This window comes from Garra rufa, chromosome 8, assembly GCF_049309525.1.
Source record: "Garra rufa chromosome 8, GarRuf1.0, whole genome shotgun sequence".
Lineage (NCBI taxonomy): Eukaryota > Metazoa > Chordata > Actinopteri > Cypriniformes > Cyprinidae > Garra > Garra rufa.
In genome coordinates, this window is record NC_133368.1 from 51960314 (window position 1) to 51975302 (window position 14989).

General features: G+C 39.9%; 1 protein-coding gene across 7 annotated transcripts in view; it reads left to right on the top strand.

The window, feature by feature from the left end:
* Nucleotides 1-14989, top strand: part of LOC141340513 (R3H domain-containing protein 1-like) — a 70724-nt gene that overhangs the window by 15726 nt on the left and 40009 nt on the right. For 5 of the 7 annotated variants that reach the window (XM_073845514.1, XM_073845515.1, XM_073845516.1 and 2 more), the window contains exons 1-3: nt 8057-8230; nt 10038-10236; nt 12209-12362. In XM_073845514.1, the coding sequence (XP_073701615.1) occupies nt 12249-12362 (114 nt within the window). In that variant the 5' untranslated portion in view covers nt 8057-8230; nt 10038-10236; nt 12209-12248. Of the gene's footprint in view, nt 1-8056; nt 8231-10037; nt 10237-12208; nt 12363-14989 lie in introns of those variants that run through there. The other 2 variants (XM_073845511.1, XM_073845512.1) reach the window with 2 other exon arrangements.

Here is a 14989-nt window from a genome sequence, read left to right on the forward strand (position 1 = left end):
TAAAACCCTTTTTTTAATGATTAGGTTTAGGGGAAGACGGCCTAGCTCAGCTCTGCAGGCGTTATTAGGCGTGTTTCTGTGGACATGAAGGATACTTCTGCAGAACTCCACATGCAGAACTTCTCAAGGGTGTTTGTGCCAATCTTTATGGCTGTAGTCAGTCGCTGGGCCCCAGATCTCGCTTCCATACAGGGCAATAGGCAGCATGACACTATCGAAAATCTTTGTCCAAATTCTGATGGGGATGCTTATTTTGAATAATTTCGTTCGTATGGCATGCAGTGCCCTGTGGGCTTTTACAAGTAATGTTTTTATTGCCACATTGACATTTCCTGCGGGAGTTAAGACTAGATCAAGATAGCTGTATTGTAAAACATGTTGTAGTGTGGTGTTGTTTAAAGTAAATATATGTTTATGTTCTAGTAGGGCTGCACGATTAATCGCACGATGTTGTGAGGCGCGTTTAGTCAATGAAGCCTTTGATTGAAACTACTTTGATTAGTAGTAAATCTCCATCACGTGCGTTCAGCTGGAGCGGCAATTAATACACAGAGACGTAAATCACTGACAAGCTACGCCAATTCGCATTCGATTTTGAGCGCGATTTGGCGTAGCTTGTCAGTGATTTCCGCCTCTGAACACAGCTGAACGCACGTGATGGAGATTTACTACTAATCAAAGTACCGGCTTCATTGACTAAACGCGCCTCGCAACATCGTGTGATTAATCGTGCAGCCCTATGTTCTAGATTTCTGGGTTTTTTCTGAAATATCATAATCTTAGTTTTTTGGATGTTGACTTCTAAGATCCAGTCATGGCAGAATTTAGTTAAAATGTCAAGGTTGTTCTGGAGACCTTCAGGTGTTTTAGATAAAATTAGCAAGTCATCTGCATATAGTAAATATTTGACTTCTGTGTCAAATAATTGTAGTCCAGGACTGTTTGATTGGTCCAGTAGATCTGCCAGTTCATTGATATAGATGTTAAATAAAGTCAGGCTGAGGCAGCAGCCCTGTCTCACTCCTCGCTGTTGAGAAAAATAATAATCAGTCCTTTGCTGTCCAATTTTTACTGCACAGTTATTTTGGTTATACATGTTTTTAATTAAGTCATATATTTTGCCCCCTATGCCACTTTGAATGATTTTATAAAACAATCCATTATGCCAGATGGAGTCAAAAGCCTTCTTAAAATCTACGAAGCATGCGTATACTTTCCCATCTTTCTTTTGGTGTACATGTTCATTTATTAATGTGTGTAGTGTGTGGATATGGTCAGTGGTTCGATATTTAGGAAGGAAGCCAATTTGAGATTTGCTGATGACATTGTGCTGCATTAAGAAAGATGAGATTCGAGAGTTGATTATAGAGCAAAATACTTTTCCCAGATTACTGGTTACACATCCCTCTGTGGTTCTCAGGATCAGTTTTGTCTCCACTTTTAAAGATGGGAGAGATGAGTCCTGTATTCCAGACCTCAGGGAAAACGCCTGAATTTTTTCCCCTCACAGTTGGTGCAGAAGATGCAAAAAGTGTTTAATAAACCCCTAAATTAATGTTTTATGATGCCTTTTTAGGGCCGTTGAAGTTTTGGTTGCATGAACGTCCAATGTAGGAATAGAAACGTCACAGGTTTTATTTAAAACATCTTCATTGAACTAAAGTCTAATGGGTTTGGGTAAGTAAACAAACCCTTCAAATCCATTCCACACACTTTTTTTCCTCGCAGTTGGAGCAGAAGATGCAAAAATCCCCTAAATTGAATTTGTTTATCATATAAAGCGATTGATTTGGATTAAACCGCTTGATTCATATGGATTTGTTTCAGGATGCTTGTCAAAGTCCTGGTTGCATAGACTTCCAATGTAGGGACAGAAACCTCTCATTATACCTTCATTGAGCTAAAGTCTAATGGGTTTGGGTGACTAAATGATGATATATTTGGCTGAACAAACTCTTCAAATCCATCCCACACAGTTTTTTCCCTTGCAGTTGGTGCAGAAGATGCAAAAAATGTAAAAAAAACAAATTTGTTAATATTGTTTATTGCATATAAAACCCTGACGTGGGTTAAACCGCTTGATTCATACGGATTCGTTTTCGGATAAGTTTTGGATGGATGGATTTTCAATGGAGTGTCAGAAGCCTCTTAGATTTTTTTTTTAGTCTTTGACTTTGGGTGAGTAAATAAACCCTTAAACAAACCCCTTAAGTTAAATCTGTTCATCATATAAAGTGATAAACTTATGGATTTGCTTCATGACACCTTTTTAGATCAAGTTTTGGATGGATGGAGTTTCAATGGAGGGACAGAAACCTCACAGGCTTCATTCAAAACATCTTCATTGAACCAAAGTCTTTGTTTTGGCTGAACAAACCCTTTAAATCCATTCCACACGCAGTTGTGGCAGGAGATGCGAAAGAAGTCTGTAGATTGAGTCACGAGACAGCGGCACGTTCAACAGGTCCCGTATACGTACGTTTGGTCTTGAGCGGTGTGACGAGTCGGCCACATCAAAGAGAGCAGAATTATCCCGGATGGAGCGGCGGTGGAACATTTCCTGGGCTGTAATTGCCGTGTGACCCGAGGACAGACGCGGGAAGGATCGGTGTGGCAGTAAGTGCGCATTAAGCGTCAGTTCGGCAGCCGTTTCCCGTCCTCACCTGTCCCGCTCTACACAAGCAGCGTGTCACGGTGAAGAGGAACACTGTCGCTGCTCGCTGACACATCCTAAACCAGAGCGGCATCTTTCCCCCGCTCTAATGAGGATGGAACAGTGTCCGCGCGCCGCTGTCACGTACCGATGAAGGCTCCTCTCCCGCTCGGCCTCCGGGGACCTCATTAGGCTTTTTTTCCAGCGTCTCCGTGCAGGAATCACATCGTCCTTAGGGAGAAATGTAAATAAACGCGTTTGTCACTTAGCTCCCTCCCATTTTGCTTTTTCCAGGAAGAAAAATTGCATCGCGAGGCTTAATTAGTAAGCGCTGCCATTACGCGTTCTTTATTATGTAAATGAAGCGGCCGAGCGTTCGGAACCGGCGTCTCGCAAGCTTTGTGCCAGGTGTTTTCTGGCTGAATGCTGCCGGTGCTTTTTTCAAAAGAAAAAGACAACTGTACTGTGAAAACGTGGGACGAGCTATAATTATTTGACAGATGATTTTTTTTTTTTCTCCCTCCCCTGCGGTCCGCGGCTCGAGTGACGCGGCTACTTTGATTTCCTTTGTCCAGGCTGAGCTTGTGCGTTCTCTAGGATTCTCACGTCTCTTCCCGAGAACTTGATACCCGGAAATCCGGAGCGGTGACTGCGCTTCTCCCCGGGGGTTAGCGCTTGATTAATATTGAAAATCTATAAGTCTTGGCCCTTAGCGGCAGGTGATGGCGGGTTTATGAGAGGAAATGTGGAATGTTAATCTTGCCCACCTGCTCCCGCCGTCCTCGGGAGCGAGGGAAGATGATGAGGGAGATCTGGGAAGGATTATGGCTTGGAAATTGACAGTGACTGAGGAGGACGAGGCGGCCGTCCATCCAGGGCTTGGCTTGACTTGATTTATTCTGAAGGAACTTTTCGCCGTGTCTCTTTGTCTGGCCTGAATCCCGAGTTGTCAGCCAATGGGATTCTCTATCGGCATCACCTGTCCGTCACGTCTTCATTTTTTAGTGTTGAGAACAGATTTGGTTGCGATATGAGCCCTTCGGTTAATCCAGTGATGACTTTGGCTCATATTTGACTGTCGTATTGCCATAGATGTTCCACGTCCAAAATCTAAAAAGTCAAGTCAGCTTTATTTCTGTAGTGCAGAAAACTAGAATCAATGATGGAAACGTAACTATTCAGATTGAGCTGCAAAACGGCTCTAAAGGACAATAATGTCATTCGGACAAATTCAGTTCAGATTCAGTTCATCCATTTGAAATTAAAATGTTTTTGCAAAATATTGATATTGCATAAAATAAGCATTACTTTTGTTTCGGCAATGGTCATTTGACCCTGGAGCACAAAAACTTGTCTTAAGTAGCACAGGTATATTTCTAGCAATAACCAAAAATACATTGTATGGGTCAAAATGATCTATTTTTCTTATGTCAAAAATCATTAGGATATTAAGATCATGTTCCATGAAGATATTTTGTAAGTTTGTTACTATAAATATATCAAAGCTTAATTTTTGATTAGTAATATGCATTGCTAAAAACTTCATTTAGACAAGTATTTTCTTAATATGTAGATTTTTTTTTTTTTTTTTTTCCTTGCACCCTCAGATTGCATGTTTTCAAAAAGTTGTATCTTAGCCAAATATTGTCCTATCCTAACAAACCATACGTCAATGGAAAGCTTATTTACTTTTTCACAAATGCTCATTTGTGACCCTGGAGCACAAAACCAACTAGCAATAGCCAAAAATACATTGTAATTGCAAATCAAAATTATACATTTTTCTTTTATGCCAAAAATCACTGGGATATTAAGATCATGTTCCATGAAGATATTTTTAGTAACACGCATTGCTAAAGACTTCATTTAGACAACTTTAAAGGCGATTTTCTCAATATTTGGAAATGTTTTTGCACCCTTTTTTGCACCATACATCAATGAAAATCTTATTTATCCAGCTTTCAGATTACGTATAAATCTCAATATCACATTTATGAAACCTTAATTTAAAAAAAAAAAAAAAAAAGTGTTTTTTTAATTCTATACTTGGTGTTATATTATAATGGTGTTAAAAACAGAAAACTAGTTAACATCACTGCATGTGTGTTTCTGAAGAAAACAGCAAAGTGACATTTTCCATTTTATTTTCTGACCAACTTAATCAATCTCTGCACATTTTGTCCTGTTTTTAAAGTCATAGAAATGCTATTGTGTGTTTTCCTTTTGGTCCAAAAGTGATATTTGTTGCACTATGTTGATTTTCCAAACTACGATGACTTCTGCTTCTGAGAAACTGTACTCAGGGTCCATCTAGACCTACATATGCGCCATTGATCTCCTAAAATTTTCATTTGAACTTGTTGATTAGTGACCAGCAGTGTCATGTTCATCCTATAATGTGATCACTTCCTGTTCTCAAGGAGGCGCGTCTGACTGTGTGCAGGTGTTGAGTTGAGGCTGTTGCAGGTGCAGTGTTTCCCATTATCCTCTCTGGTGATGTTCCTCCTCTCTAACTAGCCAATAGTGTAGGCTAATGTGTGGAGAAGCGTCCCGTTTAGTGACAGCAGCTCTCATCAGTCAGTCTGTAAGTGAGCGGCGTTCAGGTGTTGAAGCGTTGATGGCGCGCGTCACGCTGTGATGTTGGCTCTGGGTTCTCGGGGAAGGTCACGGCTCAGTTGTTGGCAGCGGCTCCACCCGTGCGCCCTGATGTGTTGACGCTTCTCGCCCGCTCGCGTGTCGCTCGCACCTCCGCCCGTCAATCTGCCGCGGCACCTGTACGCGGGTAATAAACTAGTGCGGCGGCTCAATGACACGCGTGTCAATTTAGGTGGTGTTTTCGGCACCCTATTGTTCCTCTGAGCGATCGCAGCAACATTCGGGAGAAATCGGTTTTAATGCGGGACTCGCGGCTGTTTGCTCACGTTTGTCAATAAAGCAGCTCGTCTGATGTTTCTCATCATCTTCTCATTATTAGGATATTACGTGCTCCTGCGTTATTACTCGTCGCAATCCCTGTTTTCTGAGGACTAATGTAACGCTGTTCGGTGAGCGCACGCTCTGAGGAGCTTCATTGCAAACTGATATTAGCTGCAGAAGTCCGTCTGTCCGTCCCGCGCGGGAGGAAATCTTCATCTCGTCTCCTGGAGTGTCATAGTTCACACGCACAATTGAAATAAATTGATTATGGGGTGAGAGATTTCCAGCGTGTCGTTTATCAGCGGGGCAATTATTCCAGAGCGGTGGAAGTGTAAAGATGTGAGCCTGGCTAAATGAGAATTTCTCTTTAATTATATGTAAATTACAGCTTTTCAGATGCTGCTGCACTCTTTTAGGGGTATTTTTACTTTCTTTATTTCAGGTGTTAAATGTACAATTAAACGAACATCAAACATTCTGCTAGAAAATGTGTCCTTGTGTTACACAACGGTTTGCGATCACAGATTTAGTGGGGTTTTTTTACATTCAGTAATATTATCAATTTAACTGCAGTTTATTGGACGAGAACAGAATTTGAACTGAACTGAGCTGAATAATGACGCTGTTGTCTACTATTAAAGTTGAAATTTGTTTCATAATTAATGAACTGAAAAAGCGACACCATTATTGAACTGAATTGAATCAACATTAAACTGAACTATGACGCTTTTGAGTTCTATAGAGCTGCTTTAGAGAAATGAAGAATTAATTTTTTTTCAAAACCAATTAAATTTGCAACATCAATGCTGTTATTAAGCTGAATTGATTCGGAATGCATATTGTGACTCTTTTGATTCAGAATGGAACAGGTTCGTAAATCATTTGCGAATTTAATGATTCAAATCAAATGATTGGCGAATCATTTGATTCAGATCCGGACTTTGGAGTGCGTATCTGGTCTCAATTGATTTAAATTGGATCGGGTTTGTAAATCAGTTGTGAATTGAATGATTCAAATCAAATGATTGGCGATACGCAATTTGAAGTCCCAATATAAATCTAATTCAGATTGGGACTACAGAACGGGTTCGCAAATCTTTTGCTTTAGGTTGGAATTTGGAGCACCGAATGCGAATCATTTGATTCAGGTCGAGACTTTGGAGTGCGTATCTGGACTCATTTGATTTAAATCGGAACAGGTTTGTGAATCATTTGCGAATTGAATAATTCAAATCAAATTATTCAGAAGTTCAGAACATGGATCACAAATCATTTGGTTTATATCCGAACTGTGGAGTGCGGATGGTTAATCATTTGCTGTGGGTTTGTGAATCTTTTGCTAAATATCTGCAAATCACTTTTGGAGTGATTTCGCAAATCTTTTTTTCAGATTTTTGTTTTCTTAAACGGTAGAAAGCATCAAACCAATAATGCAGTACAGTTATAAAAACACAAAGTATACACAAATACAAATCCTTTTAGAAAATGAACAGTGGATTTACAATAGTAAAAGAATAGTATACTTTGTCATTCTTTAGTAGTAATACTTAGCATGTGTTTCACTTTATTTTTACCATTTTTATCTATTTTTCTTTTTTTAGTATGTGAAAGGGAAGACTTTGCCAATAAATGAGCTTTCTGATTGAAGTCCTTGAAAATCAAAAAAGTAGTGCTTGAAAATTTCTTAAGTCCTGGAATTTAATTTTACAGTATCTGTTCGAACCCTATCGTTATTGAACTGAATTGAATCAACACTGCACTACGAATAACTGAATTATGACACCTTTCTTAAGTAGAATTTTGAATTGGTTTTCTAATTGAACTTTGCAACATCAATGCTGTTATTGATCTGAATAATGACTCTGTTGTCTTCTATAGAGCTGCTTTCCAGCAGGAATTGAGTTGAATTCATAATTAATTGAATTCCGCCGCAGTAATTTTCTGTTTTGTTAAGATGAAGCTGCTTTGAATCAATCTGCATTGTATAAAGCGCTTTACAAATGCTTGACTTGTGTTGGGCATCTTTAGAGCGTTTAATCTGAACACCTCTTCTGTGCCCCGTTTGATTTGACATGTTTAGTTGACAGGGGAGCGTCCGTATGGAAATGAACCGAACGCACGGTTGATGTGGGGAGCGTCCGTATGGAGAAGAGCTTCTGGCAATTAGAAGGATTGCATCCGAATGAAAAGCGCCCTGCAATTATCGATTAAAGCCACTCGAAATAGCGCTCGCGTGTGACCCGTCTCCACGGACCGGCGACCCGCGAGCTGCGGGTGTATTTTTGGGGTTGGGGGTGAAGGTAAACCGCCCACGTCTCCCCCCCGACTCCTCGGGCTGTGGCTGTTTGGCTAATGAAGAGCTCAAATTAGCCAGTGACGTGCCGCGAGCGCAGCCGAGCGTTCTGACTGGCTGAGAGCTGCTGACATCACGCCGGCCAGCCGTTGATTTGCCGCTGTCTCTGAGGCTGCGGGCGAGAGTCTCAGCCATGGGCTCCGGCAGTTAGGCGCAGACGGAGGAGCTCTCGCCGCAGACCGAGCCACAGAGAGGAGGAGGAGAAGAGAGGAGAGGAGGAGGTGGAGGAGGAGGAGGAGGGGCGCTTTAGGGTACTATGGAAACTAACCCTCTGACCGATGGAAATAATGACCGCCGACATGCGGCAGGTGAGTGCCCACAGGTAATGCGCCAGAGAGAGTTTGGCTGCTGAAACTTTGCGGTTTGTTTTGGCTGAAAACGGGGCTTGAATGCGTGATGGAGGTTGAGACGTGCTCCGGCGCGCTTGCGATCGGGTGAGGTGAGGACATCCGTGGCTCGCTGCTGTGATTGTGATGAGCGTTTACTCTGATAGAGCACTTGAGATGCCTGATGACTGCTGGTTTGTTGTATTTCACTGTGCACAAGTTTGATCTGTGTGGATTTAGAAATGCTTCTGATTCGCAGAATGTCAATTAAATGTGTTTCTGATGTCAAAAGTGTGTTTTCATGCACTCTGTTAATATAAAAATCAAACATGCTTCTATTATATGTAGGCATAATTGACTGAAATAATAATGATGTTGTTGCATCACAGATGAGGCTTGTGTTGTTAAAGACGCTGTGGTTATGAATATATGAAGGAATAAGCGTTGATATCATATGCATTTATTAATGAACAAGAGCAGAGATTAGACTTGATGACATGATATCAGATGTAATTGTTCCTGCATAAAGGATTGCGGTTGACTTGCGACAGCAATCGATTTGTTGAATGTGAATAATTCCCAGGTTTGAGACGTGGCTGAAATTGGCAGCGTCTCGTATCACAAACGCACGCAGAACAAGCAGCTTATTTGTCTACGCTGACACGATCGATACGTGTCCGACAGCAACACCTCCGTCTCATTTAGACGCCAGCTTTTGGCTGCGCTGGGGCCGTGAGTTCAGATTGATAGTGCCATCAAACTGTGTTTTCTCTTTCCTGTTTCATTTTCCCAATCCTCCTGTCAGCAGTTCCCAGTGCGCTCCACCGTGAAGCGCTCGACGTCTCATTCAAACATCGTTTCTGTCTCGCTTCGGCTGCTGCACGCCGGACTATTAGTGGATCCTCAATTGCTCTCAAACACCAAACAGGCGCTTTATGTGCAAACAAACACACGGTGATGTTTGAGTTGATGCAAACTGAGATGAAGAGTTTGTGTTTGTGCGTATCTAAACTCTTCGATATTATTTGTGGTGGTCTTCAACTCTTTGTCCTGGTGTGAAGGCGCTGTGGTGTGTCTGTAAGCGTATGGCGTCTCCAAATCCTGGCATGCGTCCCTTTCCTCCTCTTTGTCCCCCGTCGAGGCTCCATCTTTGCTGGATTGGGCATCTGGCTCGCGTCCGGAACGAGCTGTTTCTCTCCGCATCGCAATCCGAGCGTTCAGAGAGAAAAGAGTTCGCAGGATTCATTTTGAGAGATGTTTGCGAGCGCAGTGTCACTCCCACACGCAGAGATTTGACAGCTACCTTGTGCAACATTATTGCCTGTGTGTGTGTGTGTGTGTGTGTGTGTGTGTGTGTGTGTGTGTGTGTGTGTGTGTGACCGATGACAATGCGCACACACACACCCTGGGGCTACAGATCTCATGAATATCAATCAGCCGCGGCCATCAGCCTCTTAAATAATGCAGCAGCGGCCGGCTGATAAATGCACTACATTGTCAGCGTGGAGTGTTTGCTTAGCTGTGCCCTCCGTTCCACACACGCTTTCATCTCACAGAAAAAAAGAGGCTGCTTTTCAAAGCGGTCCGGCGTGCTGCTTCATCAGAGGTCAAAGTGCGAGGCGTCTAATTTCAGCTCTCACATGAGTTTGAGATCATTAAGCGAATGCAACTCAGAGCCCGTTTTTTTCTCTTGTATTGTTTTTATGCAACACTTGTCAGGTTGCAGACATGGCATTAAAACTGCCGCGGTTTCCTGGTGTTGACGTCCTGATCTGTTGTGTGTCTGCAGGTTCCTGAAGGACATGAGCTCTGCGTCGGCGGCCCGCGCTGCAGCGATCGGGCTCCGGGGCCGGTGAAGGGGACATGGGCCGCCGTCTCACGTTCAGCACATGCGACCACACGCTCCGCAGCGCCACTGAAAGCCACGAGGGTTCGGTCTTCACGGCAGGGCCACATCAGCCGACCCGCAGCGCGCAGCAGAACATCGGGTAACGGTGCTGCTCCTGCGGCTCCACGCTCTTCTGTTTATGGCCTGTGTTGAGTTATAAATACACTGCTGATGGTTTTCCAGTGTAAATGACCTCATTGTTGCAATCAAACTGATTTTTGACCGTAGTATTTGAGCTGGTGTTCATTAGCGAATGAAACCAAATAGCTTCTGATGGCAAAACACTGAAAACTAACTGCACTGGAATGAAACATTAAGGAGAAACACTGCAGGTGGATAGGGTACAAAAATAACTAATAGTTATCGCTTTGCCTACCCAGTTGATTGATTACATTTATAATTGCAAGCATCTTTTGTATTACAGGTTTTCTAAATATGCAAATGAGCCATTATTTAATGAAATATGTGCTCATTTGCATACATTTCTAGTATTAAAATTTAAACACCGGTGAAGTCAGTTTCAAAATTCTTATGTTTTTTGACAGAGTCAAATTTTGGAAATCTCATATTGTTACTTCATAATTCAAAAAATACTTAGAACAGACAGGAAACACTATTTTTTTACTTTTGGGGAATAAAATGTATAAAATCAAGCTAATATATGAACAAATCCCTCTGTAGAAACCTTCAGGATATAGACAGGAATACAAATGTAAAGTGTGGTGTGTGTAAGTGCTGCTGAAGTGGAGATTTATGTCTCAGTGTAGCAGAAAAAACTCTTGGTTTTTAGAAATCTGTATTGTAATTGAAATCTATCGACACAAATAGATAAAGTGCTGTAAAAGAAAGACTTAACAGTGTCTTTTGGGTGTTTTCTTTCCACTAGTCTGAAAAAAACACTTTATGAAACAACAAAAAGCCTAAAATCTCAAACTTGACAAGTGCATGAAAAAGCTGTGTTTTTGTCTGCAGTGTCTCTCCGAAATGCGTGACTTACATTAGATAAACACTACGAGCAAAAACACTTTTTTAATGCAATTTTTGTGCTATTTGGCTTTTCATGAAGTAAACATCCAAAATACACATTTGTTTATTTAATTGCACTTTATCTATTTGCGTCTGATTTCAATTCCAATGCGTATGCCTAAAGATTTATTCTCTTACAAACACCAGATATTACAGTTTTATTCCTATCTGTATTCTGAAGGTTCATTTCATTTACACTGATTTATACAACATTTCACTCCTAAAAACAATGAAAATACATACATATTACAATACATATTTAAATATAACCGTTAATACAAAAACTGGGAAAGTACCCTATATTAAGTGTCTTTTTAAACAGTGTTCACCTGCAGTGTCTTGCCTTAAATAAAAATAAAGATTATTATTGCACAGGTGCGCGGTGTTGCTTCTAGACAGTTTCCCAGAACATGCAAATAATTCATATTTAATGAATTTTAAATTTGATGACGTTTGTGGATAGGTAAACGATTATTAGAAATAGCTTTTCTAAGGGCAGAAATGTGTCACGGAGACCATTAGAACAGCGTTCTGCCGTTTTCAGAGTGTTTTTGTTCCTCGTGGCTCGCTTGGAAGCGCGGTTTGCCTGCGTTCACAGGTTTGTCTTCCGTCTGGATAAGGTGTCATCGCTCCCGCGTCTCGCTGGGGATTTGGAGCGTCACGCGTGTTAGAAATCTCACTCTGAGCTAACGTGTTAATGAAAGTCTGAGATTGGTGTAATTCTCATTAGCTCACTTTGCTCTTCAGACTCTGAGCTCATAATTGTTGGAGGTTAATTGGTTTGGGTAACGGCGCTCATGTATAGCGTCTCCCTGGAGGACTCGAGCGCGTCACCGAAGACGTCATTGCGTTTTATATAAGTTTGTGCTATTTTAGTACATATTGACGAGGGGGTAATTTGTAATTTGTGAAAAACACTAAAGCTTCTGTGAGAGACATTTACGTGTTTAATGATGCACTTTAAGAGCAAACAAATCAGATGGTTCTTTTAACTATTAGTGGATTTTTGTTGCAGTCGCATGTTAGAATAATTGTTTGTGTTTCAGCTTCCAGGCTCTCGGTCGACGCTCCAGGTAGCCGTGTCTGATGAGGATGTCTGATTCTAACGGCGAGACTATGAGATCGCAGAACACCTCGACCGCAGACGAGCAGAGCCGCACGCACCGGGAACACTGCAGCGACGACAGGACGGACACGCAGGTAATGACGTCACCTCAGATACGCCTCTCTCCTTTATGCATTTCAGTTAAAGCCTAAAAACAACCACTCAAAGCTTTGTGAGAGAGAAAGAGATGAAAACAGACATGGAGAGTGTTTGTGTCCAGATCTGTCCTTCATCTTACACTGAACATGAGTTTATTAGAGTACAATTATATGACTTAAATTCAAGAAATGAGCACAAGAACGTATTTCTAATATATGATATAGTTGAGCAATATCACACCAGTGAGAGTGCCGTTTCTCCCCAATATCCGCACCACTGCCATTATTGCAACAGTCCAGTAAACCAGAAGTTTATATTGTGTTTTAGACTGTTTTAGACACAATATCGTCTGTTTTGCTCAATTTCACAAATGAAAGTCGTTCCAATCAAAGCCGCATTAGAATTGTTGAGTCTCGGTTTAACACAGCTGTGATTCGTTACTGATTGAATCCAGTTTTGAATGAATCGAGTGAATCAGTGACTCATTTCTAAAGAGTCATTTCAGCTTTCTCTCTGAATGACTCACTGCCACCTACTGGTGCTTTATATTTCACTTCATAATACATAATTTAATATTTTAATATAAAAAAAAAACATTAATTCACATCTAACCCAGTAATATGGAAACCCATTTCCGCCGCTGAATAAAAATAAAAAAAGGTAGTTGCGACTTTTCTCACAATTCTGACATTCTCACAATTGTGAGACAAACTCAATTGCGAGTTATAAAGTCAGAATTGTGTGATATAAACTCTTTTTTTCTGCTCAGAACTGGACTTTATAATTCGCAATTGTGCATTTATATCTTAAAGTCAGAATTGCGAAATGTAAACTCACAATTGCAAAGGGGAAAAAAATCTGAATTGTGAGATAAAAAATTGCAATTACCTTTTTTATTTCTTATTTAGTGATGGAACTGGGCTTCTATACAGTAATGATTTGAATCGAGTGAATCAATGATTCAGTGACTCATTTCTAAAGAGTCATTTCAGCTTCCTTTTCTGAATGAATCAGCAGAATGAATGATTCAATGACTCACTCATTGAGACAGTGACTCACTGCCACCTACTGGTGCTTTTAGTTTCATAATATTCATACAGAAATAAAAAAAGTTTTAAATTCACCTCAGTAATATGGAACACAATAATATGGAAGTCCGTTTCCGCTAAATAAAAAATAAAGGTTATTGCAACTTATCTCACAATTCTGACTTTTTTTTTCTCAGAATTGTAAGATATATAACTTTTTATATTTCTTTTAACTATTAGTGGATTTTTGTTGCAGTCGCATCGCATGTTAGAATAATGTGAGATATAAACTCGCAATTCTTAGAACATCTGTTTTTTTTTCTCCTCAGAGCTGGACTTTATAATTCGCAATTGCGAGAAAAATTTCAGAATTGTAAGTTTATATCCCGCAATTCTGGCTTTAAAACTCGCTATTGTGCATTTATATCCCAAAAAAGTTAGAATTGCGAGTTAAAAAGTTGCAATTACCTTTTTTTATTTTTTATTTAGTGGCAGAAATGGGCTTCTATACAGTAATGACTTGAATCGAGTGAATCAATGATTCAGTGACTCATTTCTAAAGAGTCATTTCAGCTTCCTTTCTGAATGAATCAGCAGAATGAATGATTCAATGACTCGCTCATTAAGACAGTGACTCACTGCCACCTACTGGTGCTTTTAGTTTATATTTCGCTTCATAAAAATAATTTCATATTGTAATATTTAAAAAAGAAAAAAGACATTAATTCACGTCTAACACAGTAATATGGAAGACAGTTTCTGCCACTGAATAAAAAATAAAAGTTCTCACAACTCTGACTTTTTTTTTCTCAGAATTATGTGATATAAACTCCCAATTGCAACTTAGAAAGTCAGAATTGCACAATATAAACTCGCAATTCTGTGAACATATCAGTCTTTTTCTTTTCTCCTCAGAACTGGACTTTAAAATTCGCAATTGCAAGTTTATATCTCACAATTCTGAGAAAAAAAGCCAGAATTGCAAAATTTCAAAGTTCAAATCTCTCAATTTTGACTTTATAACTCGCATTTGTGCATTTATATTTCAAAAAAGTCAGAATTGTGAGTTTATATTAAGCAATTATAAAAAAATATTTGACAAAAAAGACAGACTTGCAATTGCGAGAAAAATGTCAGATGTGAGTTATATCTCTCAATTCTGACTTTATATATCTATATTTATATCTCAAAAAAGTCAGAATTACAGGAGAAATCTCAGAATTTAGAGTTTATATCCTGCAATTCTGACTTTATAACTCGCAATTGTGCATTTATATTTAAAAAAAAATTTATATAAAGCAATTCTGAGAAAAAAAAAAAAGTCAAAATTGCGAGACACAGACTTGGAAAAAAAAATCTGAATTTTAAGACAAAGTTGCAGTTACCTTTTTTATTTTTTATTCAGTGGCAGAAATGAGCTTCCATCCAGTAATGACTTTAAATGATCTTTGGGGGAGTAATTTTTCATCTCGAATTGTTGTGCAATTAATTACCGATGAATTAATCACTACATCATCTAATTAATTAGATAAAAAATTTGAGCTCTACTAATAACATTATTCTACATGGTGCTCACCTTCAATAAACGCATAGAT